The following is a 14,994-nucleotide window of genomic DNA, read 5'->3' as shown; positions in this document are numbered from 1 at the left end:
ATAGGAACGTCCTACGCCCCGGTAGTAGTAAACCTATACTATGCTTTTTTCGAAAGAGCTCTCCTCCCTAGATATCCGAAGATTCGCTTCTATAAACGCTATATAGACGATATCTTCTTGCTGTTTAAAGGGACAGAAGAAGAACTTGTTAGCCTACAATCAGCCTTTGTTATTAAAGGACTAACGATTAATTGGGAACATTCGAAAACAAGCACGCACTTTCTAGATGTGCTTCTACTTAACGAATCCAATAGGCTAGTAACTTCGATGTATCGCAAGTTTCTAAACAAGTATATATATATCCCGTAGTCCTCGTTATACCCCGAAAGTGTTAAGACGGCCTTTATTAAAGCAGAAAGGACTAGAATACGTACGCTTTGCTAAAAAGACTCAGACTTCTATAGCGTAGAGAAGTTCTTTTTCGCAAACCTACTTAGGAGAGGATATCCTAAGAAAACGCTTTTAAACTAGTTCTCTAAACCCCTAGGTAATACAAGGGCATAAGAGGTAAAACAAGACAAGTCTCTACTACCGTCTTATTATAATCCAGTATAGGAATATATTAGTACTATATAGCTTAGTTAGGAGTTTCTAAAGAACTGCCGCGACGCTAAAATAACGCTTCCGGCTTCGATTAGTAAAGGCTTCCTCCTTAGCTTAAAGAGAACTCGTAATTTCTACGACCTCTTTAATAAGACTAACTTAACAATCCTAGAATAGGACTTAATACTCTCGATACCCTAGCGATAGGCTTCGATGTAGTGTGTACGAGTACAGTATAGCCTTTTAGGCATTAGGTATATACGGGTCTAAGTACCGAGTATAGTAGAAATATAATAAGTATACGAGCTAGAGGAGAAAGATTTCGATCGAGTACCCTCTATAGTAGTAGAAAACCTATAGATCTGCTATATAAAGTACGAGTTAGACCCTTCTCGAAGGGGACTATACCCTCCGAAAGTGTACCTATACTTGTACTCCGAGGATAGTTCCTAAAAGGGAATACGTAGTACTAGATATCTCGGTTTATAGGGAAACGGTTATCGCTTAGTCGAATAGTTACTAGGTTTAAAACCCTAACCCCTAACCCTAACCTAACCCTAACCCGTCTATACCTATTAAAGTAGGCAAAAGACGTTATTTATAAGAGATATTACACTAGATATACTTATTATTACCTTAAGTAGTAATTAGATCTATATACGACGACTAGATATTCGCTTTTAGCGACAGACTACTTGTATTCTAGTCTAGGGGCCCCCCCTGCGTTTTGGTGCATTTCCTAGTACGGCTGCACTTTATAGCGTAGGCTATTTTTTGCATTATAGGCTGTTTTTTACAGCACGGTAGGGTACCCCCCTAGAAGTAGTAAGATATTTTTATATTATCTAAAAGTAGACGACTCGACGATTCTAAAACCGTTCTACTTTTTAGTAGGCGGCGTTAGATAACCGAGAAATCTGCGTTTCTATTTTCGACTTCCTAATCGGACGAGCGGACGAGGGTAGACGAGCGGACGAGGGTAGACGAGCTCGTCCGCCCTCGTCCGGGGACCCCCCCGGAAGTTCCCCGGGAGTTAGCCGAATTTAGACGTTTAATATCGAAAATAGGCCTATTTTTTCCGCTAATTCCGAATCTAAACTCGGTTTTGCCGAGAGATAACTAGGGGTCGAGATATAGCTATCTCGAACGAGATACCTACTATAAACATTTTAACTCTTAACGGAATTAAGAGAAGTAGAATACAAGACTACTATACCCTCGAATAGAGAGGGATAGGGGTACAAATTGATATCTAAGAACTAGTATAGGCAATAGGGATAGTAAGAGGTTCGCTTCGAAACCCTCCCTATCTAAAACATTCTTAGACGATATTAATAGTCGATTCCCTACCCTACTATTAGATTACTATCTATAGAGGAGTAGAATAAAGCCTATAGATTAGGGCCTATACTGCCCCTAGTAATAGGGAGGTATACCCTATTTATAGCGAGATAGATAGAACTTGAAACCTCTTATAACCCCTTTCTCCTTCCTTCTAAGAGTAGACCTTAGCTATTTACCTAGGCTCTAGTTAATCTAGGCACTAGGTAGATACGTATAAGGAGAATGTACCGCGCAAGAGGCTTTTAACGATATATATTAACCTATAATCTATAGATACTAGGCTAAATTAAAGGGCTAATAGAGGAAAGACCCCTCCGTATAGATCTACTCTACTTACTATACCGCCCTATAAGGGCACCGAGGTACCGAGGACCGGAACTAAGCGTTCCCGGACCCGTACGCTTCCCCGTACGAGTCTAGAACCGAAACTAGCCCTTCCCGGAAGGATCTAAGCTAAAAACAACTACCGAAATTACACCTACCTAAAGTAGGCAACGGCAGTTTAGCCCTAATCTTACCGGGACGCGGAAAGATCGCTACCCGAACGGCTACACGCCTATCCGACGGCATTATAGCTATCCGACGGCCTAATATTATACCGTCGGGGCAATCTAACTCTACGCGACGAGTAGATATATAGAGATAAGCCTATATAGTCCCTAAAGAGTATCTAATAGGCGAAACTACTTCTTTGTTTCTATAAGAGTAGTAGGACTGCTTTGTATTTATTTAGGACTCTGCAAACTCATTCTTGTTCCTATTCTTTTGCGGCTTCATTTAGAGTGAAGCTGTTCCTAACCCTAACCCTAACCCTAACCCTAACCCTAACTTAAACTTAAACTTAAACTTAAACTTAAACTTAAACTGAAACTGAAACTGAAACTTAAACTGAAACTGAAACTTAAACTGAAACTGAAACTCAAACTTAAACTTAAACTCAAACTTAAACTCAAACTTAAACTCAAACTTAAACCTAAACCTAAACGTTGTCTTAAACTTTAATCCAACCCCTAATCTAAACTCAAACTTTATCTCTAATTTCGCCTTAAACTCGAACTCGAATACAAACCGTATCTCTAACTTAAATCTTATAGTTTACTCTATAATGTCTTACTCCCGTATAGTTTACTCTATAATAGTTTGCTATGTTTTACTCCCTTATTGCTCTTACCCTTATAGTTCTCTCTAATACTTCTCTACTTCCGATAATCTAACTCGCCTTATAGGTCCCTATTATATATACTTACCTATTTACTAGACGGTTAAACCCTTAGGCGACTATCGTATATACTAACCTATTCGCTATATAGCGAAACCTATAGGCTATTATCTTATACGACGACTATTTTACTATATAGCAAATCTATAGATTGTTATCTTATATACTAGCCTATCTGCTAGACGGCAAAACATCCGAGATAGCGTATCGCATATCGACCTATTAGCTAGATAGCAAAATCTATACGCTGCTATCTTATATGTCGACCTGTTTGCTAGATAGCGAATTGAAAGTAGTATTATATTATACGCTAACCCGTTTGCTAGACGGCAAAATCTATGCGCTACTATCTTATATAATAACCTCTTTGCCGGATAGCAAAACCTATACGCTGCTATCTTGTATACCGACCTCTTTGCTAGACGGCAAATTGAATATGCTACTATTTTATATACCGACCCGTTTGCTAGACAGCAAAATCTATGCGCTACTATCTTGCATAATAACCTCTTTACCGGATAGCAAAACCTATACGCTGCTACCTTGCATACCGACCTCTTTGCTAGACGGCAAAATCTATAGGTAGCTATCTTGCATACCGACCTCTTTGCTAGATAGCAAAATCTATAGGCAGCTATCTTGTATGCCGACCTCTTTACTAGATAGCAAAATCTATAGGCTGCTATCTTGTATACCGACCCGTTTGCTAGACGGCAAAATCTACGCGCTACTATCTTATATGCCGACCGGTTTGCTAGACGGCAAAATCTATAGGCAGCTATCTTATATACCGACCTCTTTGCTAGATAACAAAATCTATAAGCTGTTATATCGTATACTGACATCTTTAACTAATAGTAAAATATCTAGGCTGCAACGGTATATAAATCACTTTATATAGGATTATATAAACATTATTGCATATCTATAGTAACCAACCTTTATACGTCCGACTACTAATATATATATATATATACTCTATTGTGCTATAAGCACCGTAACCTATACTAGACCGCTTCGCTTCGTATATCAAAGTCGCTAGCGTATAGGTTAAAGCGCGTATAATTAGAACCTAATAATAGGTGCCGTAATACCGCCTACCTTCCCTTATTATCTCGTCCTTTAGTCGATACTAGAATAACGGGTAATGTATATACCGAGAGCCGTACTAGCATCTTATCCGCTAGATTATGTCTACTAAACTCCGTATCGGAGAGAGTATACGCTTCTATATCCGCTACTATACTAGCGATTACATTCTAGTCGTAGAAAGATTCGGTATCGGCGTCTAGTACTATTAGGGCATCGAGCAGCTCCTCGACTATATATCGACTCGTATACTAGCTTCTCTAGCGATATATAATAAGGAATACTCGCAATATACCCTTCTACGTCGATATATCTAACCCCTACTACGGTTGCTAGACAACGTCCTTAAATAGTTTAGAGAACTACTATCTCGTATAATATAGGTAGACCGAAGTACGGCACTTAGCCCGTCTAGTCTAGGCCGTCGGCTAGTAGGTTACGGATAGGTAAGGCGGGCGCATTGCTAGAGCTATAGCGTTAAATAACGCTATAAACGTAATCTGCCCTTACTATAGTCGGTATTAGTCTACTAGGTCATCTTTATCCTAGTACTCTAGTAACCTACCGAATACTATAGCGACCTTAGCTAACGCTAAATGCTGCCTCGCGGGCTCCTAATTAAAGCCGAACGTCTAGTGCGGCTAGTTACTATCGTCCTAGCTAAGCATATTTAACGCTACTCCGCCGTCCTTTAGCTATAGAGAGTCGATAGTTTTAGCCTAATTACGAAGGAGGGCGAGGCTTCGTACTAACTACTTAACCGGGTTATCTACTAACGTACTACCTACGCGGATCGGCCTTAGTACCGAATTATCTAAGTCGCGGAGCGCCCCGAATAGGCGAAAACGGTTAACGCAATAACGTAGTTCGTATAATGTCTCGTCGATTATCCGTTGCTATTCGGCCTTAACTTTAGTACGGTATCTAACTTGTACGTTATACGTCGGCAATGCAACGCAGTCTAGAATATAACCCTATATCGCTAGCTCTTCCTAGCTATTATCGAACGGCCCCTTTACTACCTATAGCGCAGCTAGGCGCCTTATATATACCGTATAGCTAGCTAGCGGTAATAGGACTCGGATAGTATTAGACTCTATATAGTATATATTACTACTGCTATTATCTCTTTTATTTTCTCTATCTACCCGTATATATATATCCGCTAGGATAGAGTCTAGTCGAGCGAATTGCTATTGTTCGATTACGTAGGTATCGTCTATAATTATAGGTACGAAAACGACCGGTATAAAGATCGGATCTTTATACTGCACCGTAAGGACGACAAGATCCTTCGGCTACGCGTATAGAGCAGCGGTATATAACGCCCTATAGACGCCTAAGTACGATCGGCGCTAGTATCGATATGTAGAAAATAGCGGGCGTCGATTATAGGAGTCGTTCGCGTCGTAACGCATTACTCGTCGCTCGGATAGTGTTTCGCTTGCTACCTACTAAAAAACTATATCGAGGAGCTCCGGTAAGAGTAATAGCAGTATCGTAGTTATAGTAAGTATAAAGAATGTCGCTATATAGCTAAGACATCGAGCGCGATATTAACTCCTTTTGTTTTAATATATATATCTTAAGTAATCGCTCTCGCGCCCGTACGTATTCGGATCTAGTACTATTAATTAGTAACTATGTTTTTTTCTAGCTTTTATATAAACCGCTATCGCCTACGATATATTACTCGAATCTCGTCGACAACCCTCTAACTTTAATACTATAATCTATTAGTACTCTATATTAGGACAGCTTTGTAGTTTAGTCGGTTAGTATCTACTAAGACGCTATATACTATATACAATTTCATATTACGATACCCTATATAAAGTAAAATTTATAAATTGTCTATAACCTAGCTAGTTTATATATACGAGACGAGACGTAGCTATTAATCGCGTATAATATAGCGATAGCAAGATACATACGAAAACATAAATAGGTAGAGTAAGAGCTGCAAAATCAATTACTAGGGCTAGTCTAGCGCAAATAGGGCGCTATTAGGGTTGTCTAGAAACTATTAAGCTATAAGCAGACTATTTTGCTAGTCGGGAAAATAGTATTCAACGTTATTACGATGTATGTCGCTAGTAGGGCATCTTTAACGCTAGTTAAGACAACTATTATTTTATCCCCGAGGACGTACCGACGACTAAGCCCTAGCTAGTGTCCTTACGCTGCCCGTATATTATCGCGCCGACCGGGAAACCCTAGGGCACTTGTAGTGCTACTTATAGAATCTATTAAGCTACGAGTAGACTGTTCTACTAGCCGGGAAGTCAATTATCGATGCTCTTATATCGCGAGTAGGGCGTTTCGGTACTATCCGTAGAAATCATTAAGCTACGAGTAGACTATTTCGCTAGCTAGGAAGTTAGCTATTAAGGCTCGGATCGGCGGCAGGGCGCAGTTAGTGCTATTTATGCAAATTATCTAGCTACGAGTAGACTATTCTACTAGCCGGGAAATTAACTATCGAGGCTTTTATATCGTAAGTAGGGCGCTTTTAGTACTGTTTATAGAAATTATTAAGCTACGAGTAGACTAGTTTGCTAGCCGGGAAAATGGTTATTAACGTCCTACGATATATATCGTTAGCAGTGCGCATTTAATGCTACCTACTATACCTAACGTTTAATTATATAAGGACATATCGACGGCGAAGACCTACTTAACGTTATTATATTGCCTATAGACTATTTCGCCGACTAGGAACCCTAAAGCACTATCTCCTGCTAGGCGATTTAATATATAGGATAATAATTGGCACTAGATTAATTAGTACGCATTTTATACGCATCCTTCCGATACTCGAAATAGGTATATAGTAGTACGTCTGTCCCCTCTATCGACTAACCTCGTTAATCTATATCTATCCTCGATGCCGCTTAAGAGTATCTATACTAATCGTTAACTATAATACTGTTACCTATCGGCCTCGCCTATAGTCGCGGAGACCGTATCTAAGTGCGCCTAGATTAATACTAATATAGCGTCGATCTTGCCCTCTATATCCGGTATCTTACGAAGCGGAGCCTATCGATCCTATAGCCTAGCAACTAGACCGCTAAGGAGATAGGTATTTAGCTATACGATTTTAGTCGACTTCCTAGTCTTAGCTTCGAATACAAGACCGATAGCCGTACCGGCGTTACTAAGTTTATACGAGCGGAGTATACCGAGGGCGTCGTTAATCTTTAGGTATAGGGCAGCGCGCTTATCCTCTATTAATAGCCGGCTAGCGGTAGTAGAGGAAGCCGATAGCTAGGCGTGCGATTATAGGCGCTTTAGTATATATCGGGCACGCTTCGCGCTATAACGCTCGCCCGATAAATTGTAGCTAAGGCTAAACTTACGCTTACGAGGCCGAGTTAGAGACTAGATATCCGTCTAAGGGCTAGTAACACCGCCTAGAGGCAAGTCTAGATCTTATAGATAGTCGAGGGCGGAAGACAGTCTAGAACTCGAGCGCCGGTCTATAGCTAACTTATCGTCGTTATCGACGTCCTCGGTACCGGTAGGAGCGGACAATAGTCGCTTCTATTAAGCTTACTTCTGTCGAGCTCTATCGATATAGCGTATAATAGCGTCGTCGTTATTACTATTATCGTTACTATCGTCGCTATCTTTAGTAACGATAGCAGCAGATAGCGGAAACTTTAGGCCTTTAATATAGAGTCTCCCCTTACCCTTAGATCGAGCCTTAGGTAGGGGCTAAGCGGGTACCTTACCGTCCGATAGATAGGGAGTGTTAGCCTTACTATTAGGTCGATTAACATCCGTATTAGCCGGACTAGTCGGGTCGTTAGCGTAATCGGATTAGCCGTCGTCGAAGCTATAGTTAGATTCGCTATCGTCGATTATCGTTACCGGTTATTAGATTTCTCTGAGTAGGATAGTATTGTCTTGCTCGGGGTCGTATATAAGGTCGCCGAACTAATTATTAGGGCTAACAACCGGGACAGAATTAGGATCGTTAGGATCGGCTATCTTAGGCTCGACGGGGGCTAGGAATATAAGATATTCGAATTTAGTCCGGCCGTTTAATAGGATCTTAAGCTTAGCTACTACCTACCTAAATAGCGTAGAGTAGCGCTAGTAGTTTCGCGCTATAACGTCTTTAAGGTATACTATAAGGGGAATTAGCAATTATATAAACACCGAAACGCTAACTATTTTACTAGGTAGTAAAGTAGTCGGCGATACGACGACGATACTTACTATACTAATATAGGATAATATCTAGATTATAGTCGCTAGTATCGATAGCCTAGCGAGACATATCGTAAAGATATCGATATATTATCTCGAGGGAGATAAACTCGACCTAATCTATATAGTATATATATAACTAGGCGCGAAAGTTAAAAGGCACAATCTCGGGCTTAGCTTTAATATCGGGGTCGTCGCGATTATCTAGATCTCGCGTAGGATAGTCGGGAGCGGGAGTCGGGACGGCTATTATAGTATCGAGGGTATAAGCCGTCTACTTAGCCTTAAGTCTGCCGTAAGATAGGCGCTAGATTGCCTCGATAGGGAGGACGTATTTTATTACCGGCGTACGATGCTCCTTCTATATAGGGTTGCGGCGACTAGATCGAATGCCGTATATAGTTCGTATATAGATGTCCGCTATACCCTACTTTACGCGATAAGCCGCCTCTATAGTAAACGCATCTTCGTCTTACTAGGTAGTAGGGTCGGCTACAATTATAGTAGTTAATAGACGATATGCTTCCTCTTAAACTACGTCTAGGTCGGGGGTAACGGTTACTATAAGCTAGTTAAAGAATCGAGTATAGTAATCGTGCTATAGTACATAGTCGATTGTATCGTCTAAGCTAAGGTCGTATACGATAACCGGGTAAGTCTACCTAACGCGAGAGGAGCGACCTGTCTACTAAGCTTTCTAGGTAAAGCCGACGATGTCTAAGACGAGTTAGACGTGTCCGCTATACTATAGATTAGCCGCCTCGGATCTAGTACGAGACGAGAGGATAATAACCTTAACCTTAGGATTATAGTTATAGTTATCCTCGGTAGAGCTGCGCTCGGCTTAGGTTATCCCGGCGTAAATAGAGACATAATCGATTATATATAGGTCGAGAAGGAGCTCGATAGCCTTATAATTTAGCAGCTCGTTAACCTAAAAGATTATCTTCTCGTCGGCGAGGATAACGTATCGGTAGAGGAGCTATAGCGAAGCGTATAGCTTAGGTAACTCTTAAATTAGATACTTAAGGCGATCTAGGCGCGCCCTAATACTAGGGTTATTAACATTTCCCTTAGTATAGGTCTAGAAGAAGTCCTAGGTAGATACGGAGTTCTAAGACCTAAACGGTAGTTAGTAAGAGTATAGTTAAAGTAGAGTAATCGCCGACTATTTCGCCGGCCGGTAAAACCGTCGACGTCGTATAATAGTTTTACCGGCCGGCGAAACGGTTAGAGACGGTAGACTTATAGTAAGTTAATATACGGCGTAGAAGAGTCGATATTATACTCGAAGAGCTAGCTAAATATACCCGAGGAGGCGCTAAGCACTAATAATCGGCGAAATACGGTAGGGTAGGAGCGCTTCTAGCTAGGAGTAGTCGGGTTATTATAGACGCGGTTAAGGCGGTCGTTACCTGCGATTATAGCGAATCTAGCGACTACGGCGCGATATATAGCCTCTAACATTAAAGTAGGCGAGGTCTCTACGTAGATAATCTACTATAGTAGGATTTCGGAGCCGAGTATTACGGTCTCGCCCTAGATAAGTAGTTAGGTGCCTTTAACGCGGCGAAGTATATAGATGCTTATCGGTAGGGGAACGAGGGCGGAGTAGCGCCTATCTATATCCTCCTTATCGCTCGAGTATAAGAGAGTCCGCTAAGCGACGGGATCGATTGCTTAGAGGTAGCGTTCCTACTCGCTAATACTATACTGCTTCTTACTATTGCTATTCGGGGCAGGTTAGGACACTTAGTTAGTAGGTACGCGAGTCTAGTCTATACCGTACTTCTTACGGAACTCCTCGTATAGCCGCTCGTAGACGTCTAAGCTACTAAGGCTACTAATAAGTTCTTCGCGTCGAGTATCTAGCTACTTCTTACGAATACGCCGAAAGAGATAGCGTATAAGGCTAGCAAAGTCGGCTATATTATTGCGGAATAGCGTAGCTATCGCGAACACTAAGACCGTATACTCGTTGTCGAGTAGTATTTATACGGAGTTACTCTATAGAGAAAACTTATTCTTAAAGTAATAGCCTTTATCGCCGATAACGATAGATAGCCGGGCGGCGCGCGTACCCTATAGAAGAGATATATTGTTAGACATATACTCTAGTAGGAACGCCTCGTCCTTCTCCTCTTCCTTAGCGGCGTCGTATATACGCTCGGCGGCATTATCGAGTACGGCAAAGTCGTCGAGAGACTCTTCGGGTTCCTCGATATCGCGGAGTTACTCGAGTTTCTAGCCGTATCGCGTCTTATATATAACGCCTAGTTATATAGTCTTCTAGACCTACGAATCCTTAGTAGTAATAAGGATAGTACGAGTAGTCTATAGGCTTTCGACTAGCAACCTATTAACGAAAGTAATAAGACCTTCTAGCTTAGCGGTAGTACCTTTAATATAGTAGGTAGGATTCTTAGGATCGGGCTTAACGTTAATATATATAGCGACGTTAATATAGCGCGCGTAGCCCTCTCTAGGCCTAAAGTATCGGGCGCAATTATTACGCTAGGCATTAACGGCCGTATTAGGGCTAATCTCGTATACGGGTATATAATCCGGTAGGGCCGGATTGTACTCGTTAAAGAAGGCCTAGACTACTAAGAATGCGAGGTTGTATACGTCGGCGTCTGTATACTTTAGTAGAGTACGCTACTCGCTACCGGCCTTTACTATTTAGATGTCGATGCCGATATACTAGCCCGGCTTAGACTCTATAGGCAATCCTAGATAGGCCTAGACGTAGGCATCGATAAGCTCCTACTTATCTAGCGTAGGTAGGCGAGTATCGACGTCTATCGAGGCCTAGTCGGTAGCGTTAACTATAGGCATAGGAATTTGTATATCGGTAATAGGACGAGGCGCGATATTACTCTCGATATACGCGTAGTAGAGTGCGGCTATAATAAACGTTAGCAGAGGAGAAATAAGTAGTAGGCAGACTATTTTGCCGTCCGGACAAAAAGAAAAAGACGTATAAGCGACGACTAGATTGCCGGCCGGTAAAACAGTCTATACGTAGAAAGAGAAAACGTACCTCGGTAGTTGCGACGCTATTCTTCGATATATTCGGACTAATAGACGACGGCATAGAGGACCGTAATAGTCTTACTAGTACCTACGTTATCGGCGAGGATAGCGCCTTATATAGGCGACTTCTATATTTAGAGAATCTACGCGATTGCCTAAGGCTACTATAGCTTTAAGGCGAGATCGCGAAATGTAATACAGAATCTACACTTACTAATAGGGTTAATCTCGCCGTCTAGGAGCGCGGTAACTATAATGCCCGTCGCGGCGTACGCGTCTACAAATATAGGAGGGACGGCTAATACGCTATTTATATAACGTAATATATTACTAAATATAGTATTCGCATCCGTAAGGGACTATAGAAGTTCGCGGTAGTCTAGGGAGTCGGCGGTATAGTACTCGGCCTCTCGGTTAATACGGTCCTATATAGCCGATAGTAGATTATCGTTTATATCTTAGGGCAGAGGCTCCCTACGGCATAGTAGACCTTCTCCGTATATTAGCGGTAACCTTTATAGAGAAACCGCTTATTAGCCGGATCGATAGTAGTATAGTCGTTAAAGAAGATTAGATTACGGCGCTCGGCAAGGCATTTAATATATTCGTCGCGTATAGTCTAATCCTACGTATCTAGATCGCGGGTATTAAGGTTAGTAGTCTTACCCGCGAATAGGTTATAGCGTATACCCGAGAGGTATTAGACAGTATTATTATACTCTTAGGCCGAACGGAGAATAGTACGTTTTATATTAGTAAAGAATTCGCTTTCGACGTCGGCTAGAGCCTAGCGAGCTTCGTTATCGGCTAGTTTTTAGTCTCGGGCCTACTCTACGGTATTAAACATCGCAGTGCCGGGGACTCTATATACGATAGGCTCCGCGTTAGCCCTACCGTAGAAATCCTTCTTAAATACGTACGCTATACCCTCTACTTCCTTGTTCTTACGAACCTTAGTATACTAGTATTAGACTAGTAATATAAGGCGAAAGAGGACATTTCCGTTAACCTCCTAGCCTTAAATGCTCTTAGCTACCTTTCGGTATTTAGGGGGAATCTCTAGAGGCACTTCGAGTACGTACGCGTAGTCTTCGTATGTCTCGGCGACTGTTCGTACTAGGTAGGCTATACGTAAGAAATAGACGGCGAGGCGCAGTTTCGGCTTCGAATATAGGAAGCGGATATCGTTAGGTATATCCTCTACCGTAAGATCGTCGATAGTGAAAGTATTATCGGGTATAGCGAAGATATACTCGAGAACAGTCTTCGTCGGGACTAAATTATTCGAGTTGCCCGGTAGCTAGTCCTCCTTAGGCAGGTCGTCGTTGCTATCGCGCAAACTAAACAGGTTCTATATAATAATGTTAGCGTTAACTAGAAGGGATATATAACTACGAGGACTAAACCGCTAACTATTTCGCCGGCCGGCAAAGTCTAACTTCGGTATAGCGGGTTTGCTAGCTGGCAAAACAGTTAGTATATTAGTCTAGGCATATAGCGTAGAACGGAACTTACCTAATATCTACCGTTATTCTAATACTACCGACCTGCCGACTGCGATATAGCCTAAAGGAACCCTTTATATAGATCCTAATAAGGGAAGTTTAGAAATAAGAGAATATATCTATTCTTCTCTAAACCGGACCCTAGGAAGCCGAGAAGGTATATACTATAATCGGCCTAGACGGAAACTCGCGTATCGTTTACTAGGAATATTCTAAGCGCCTCTCTTCTAGCTTTGCGTATAGCCTCGTATAGTACCTACTTCTTATCCGTAGTTAGGCTAAACTATAGCGGTGCGGTTGCTACCTTAGGTGCCTTAGGAGCCTTAGGCTTAGGCTTAGGCTAGGCGGGTATACCCGGCGTAGAAGGAGTAGCTAGTACATTCTAGGTAGCCTTAGTACTCTTGCCCTTAGTTCTCGTAGGGAGAGTCGGCGACGACTCGGTAGCGTTCGCGTTAGTAGTAACTATCTTCTTACGCTTCTTCGGCGTCGCTAGGCTAGTCGGTACGAACTTCTCGTTCGGATTTATAATCGCCGTCGGTATATAGCGTACTAGCCGTTATTTACCGTTCGGACTAGCTAGAAGAGTAGCTCGTAGGTATAGATCGGTTTGCCGAGTAGAGAAAATAGGAGTATAGACTAGTTTGCCGAATAGAGAAACGAGACGGAGGTAGGCAGACGAGGAAGGCGGTAGTAGTAGGAGTAGATTATAAAGTAGAAGAAGTTAGGGCGATAGTAGAAAGGTATATACTAGTATTAGCGCTCGGACCTCTAACCGTTTATACGGCGGGCCGCGTAGATAGCGCAAACATATAGGGCAGTTTACTTTACTAACGCGCGTATAAAAGAGACGTCTCGAGCGATATAGCTAATTTGTATAGTAAAGTTAGGACCGCCTTTCGTTCGGTACGTTAGTTAAGGCCGATAGGTAAAGTCCGCTAAAACGCGCTAGTATAGGGTTTAGAACCTAATCTAAGAGGAAGGAATAAAGTAAAGCTAAAGCGACGCCGTTACCTTACCGAGATCCTATACTAGACGGACCGCTTACGTCGCCTATATAATTTTATATAGCATATCGAAGTTATATATCTCTATCTACGATATAGGCGAGGTTGCGCGCGAAGTAGAGCCGTAGAAGGTAGCTAAACGACGACGAAGCGGTATATAATAGTAACGCAACACATACGTAGACTTTGCGCACGCGGCAGGTACGAGGCGTAGAAGGAAGTAAAGTAAAGTCTAACTAGAGTAGACGCGGCAAGACGAAATATAACTAAGGTAATACTAACGACTTTGCTAGCCGGAAAAGTAGTTAACCGTCGCCGCGAGAGTGTATCTAGTTAAAACGGGTTAGTAACCGATAGAGTACTTATTAGAGACGCCGCCGTATAAACCCTTTTAACTATTTTTTCCCCGGCTAGCAAAATAGTTAGCGACTAATAAGAGGGGGTATCGTAGTAGAGATAGACCGATAGCATACTAAATCTAGGGGAGATAATAGCGGAATATAAGACCTAGCTTAGACGTATGTCTATAGACGTGTCTTCTATTATGCCCGCCTATATAATCCTATAGACGGCGTGTCTTATAGGTAAGATATAATAACTAGGTAGCGGGAAATATACAATATCGGTAGAGGCGGGAAGATAGGTAGATAAAATGCCCGAGCGGTAGGGAAAGACTCTCTATCGTTGCTATAGATACTCGGCGATTGTATTACGCATACGTAAAGTATAACGAAGGTATAGGCGGGTTAGACAATAGCGGTAGGGCCTCGCGGATAATAGCAGTTCGGAATCGGTTATATAGACTCTAGATCTACGTATAACGGCTACTACAATTCGGTTGTATTAATAGTATATATTACAAGTGCCGACTAGGTAGACTATATATAGGTAGGAGGAAAAACTATAGAAAAGGCTAGAGACACGACAGGAAATTGCTCTACTTAATCGGCTAGTATTTAGTATATAGACTAGACTATCTATACGCGCGCCTAGTCGGTAACCTATAGGACCTAATGCCTAGGATGCGCGTGCTTGC

The 14,994-nt window shown here is 41.9% G+C and overlaps 1 protein-coding gene across 1 annotated transcript; it reads left to right on the top strand.

Moving 5' to 3' along the window:
• On the top strand, positions 1 to 309 carry MYCFIDRAFT_147623 (uncharacterized protein; the record flags this gene model as incomplete). Its single annotated transcript, XM_007934424.1, has 1 exon — positions 1 to 309. A coding segment is annotated over one exon (309 nt), but the record flags the coding sequence as incomplete, so codon positions are not given.
• Between the last annotated feature and the right edge of the window lie 14,685 nt (positions 310 to 14,994).

This window comes from Pseudocercospora fijiensis (genome assembly GCF_000340215.1).
Source record: "Pseudocercospora fijiensis CIRAD86 unplaced genomic scaffold MYCFIscaffold_20, whole genome shotgun sequence".
NCBI classification, from domain to species: domain Eukaryota; kingdom Fungi; phylum Ascomycota; class Dothideomycetes; order Mycosphaerellales; family Mycosphaerellaceae; genus Pseudocercospora; species Pseudocercospora fijiensis.
The sequence above is the reverse complement of the archived record's forward strand: the minus strand, read 5'-3'. Positions and strand labels throughout refer to the sequence as shown.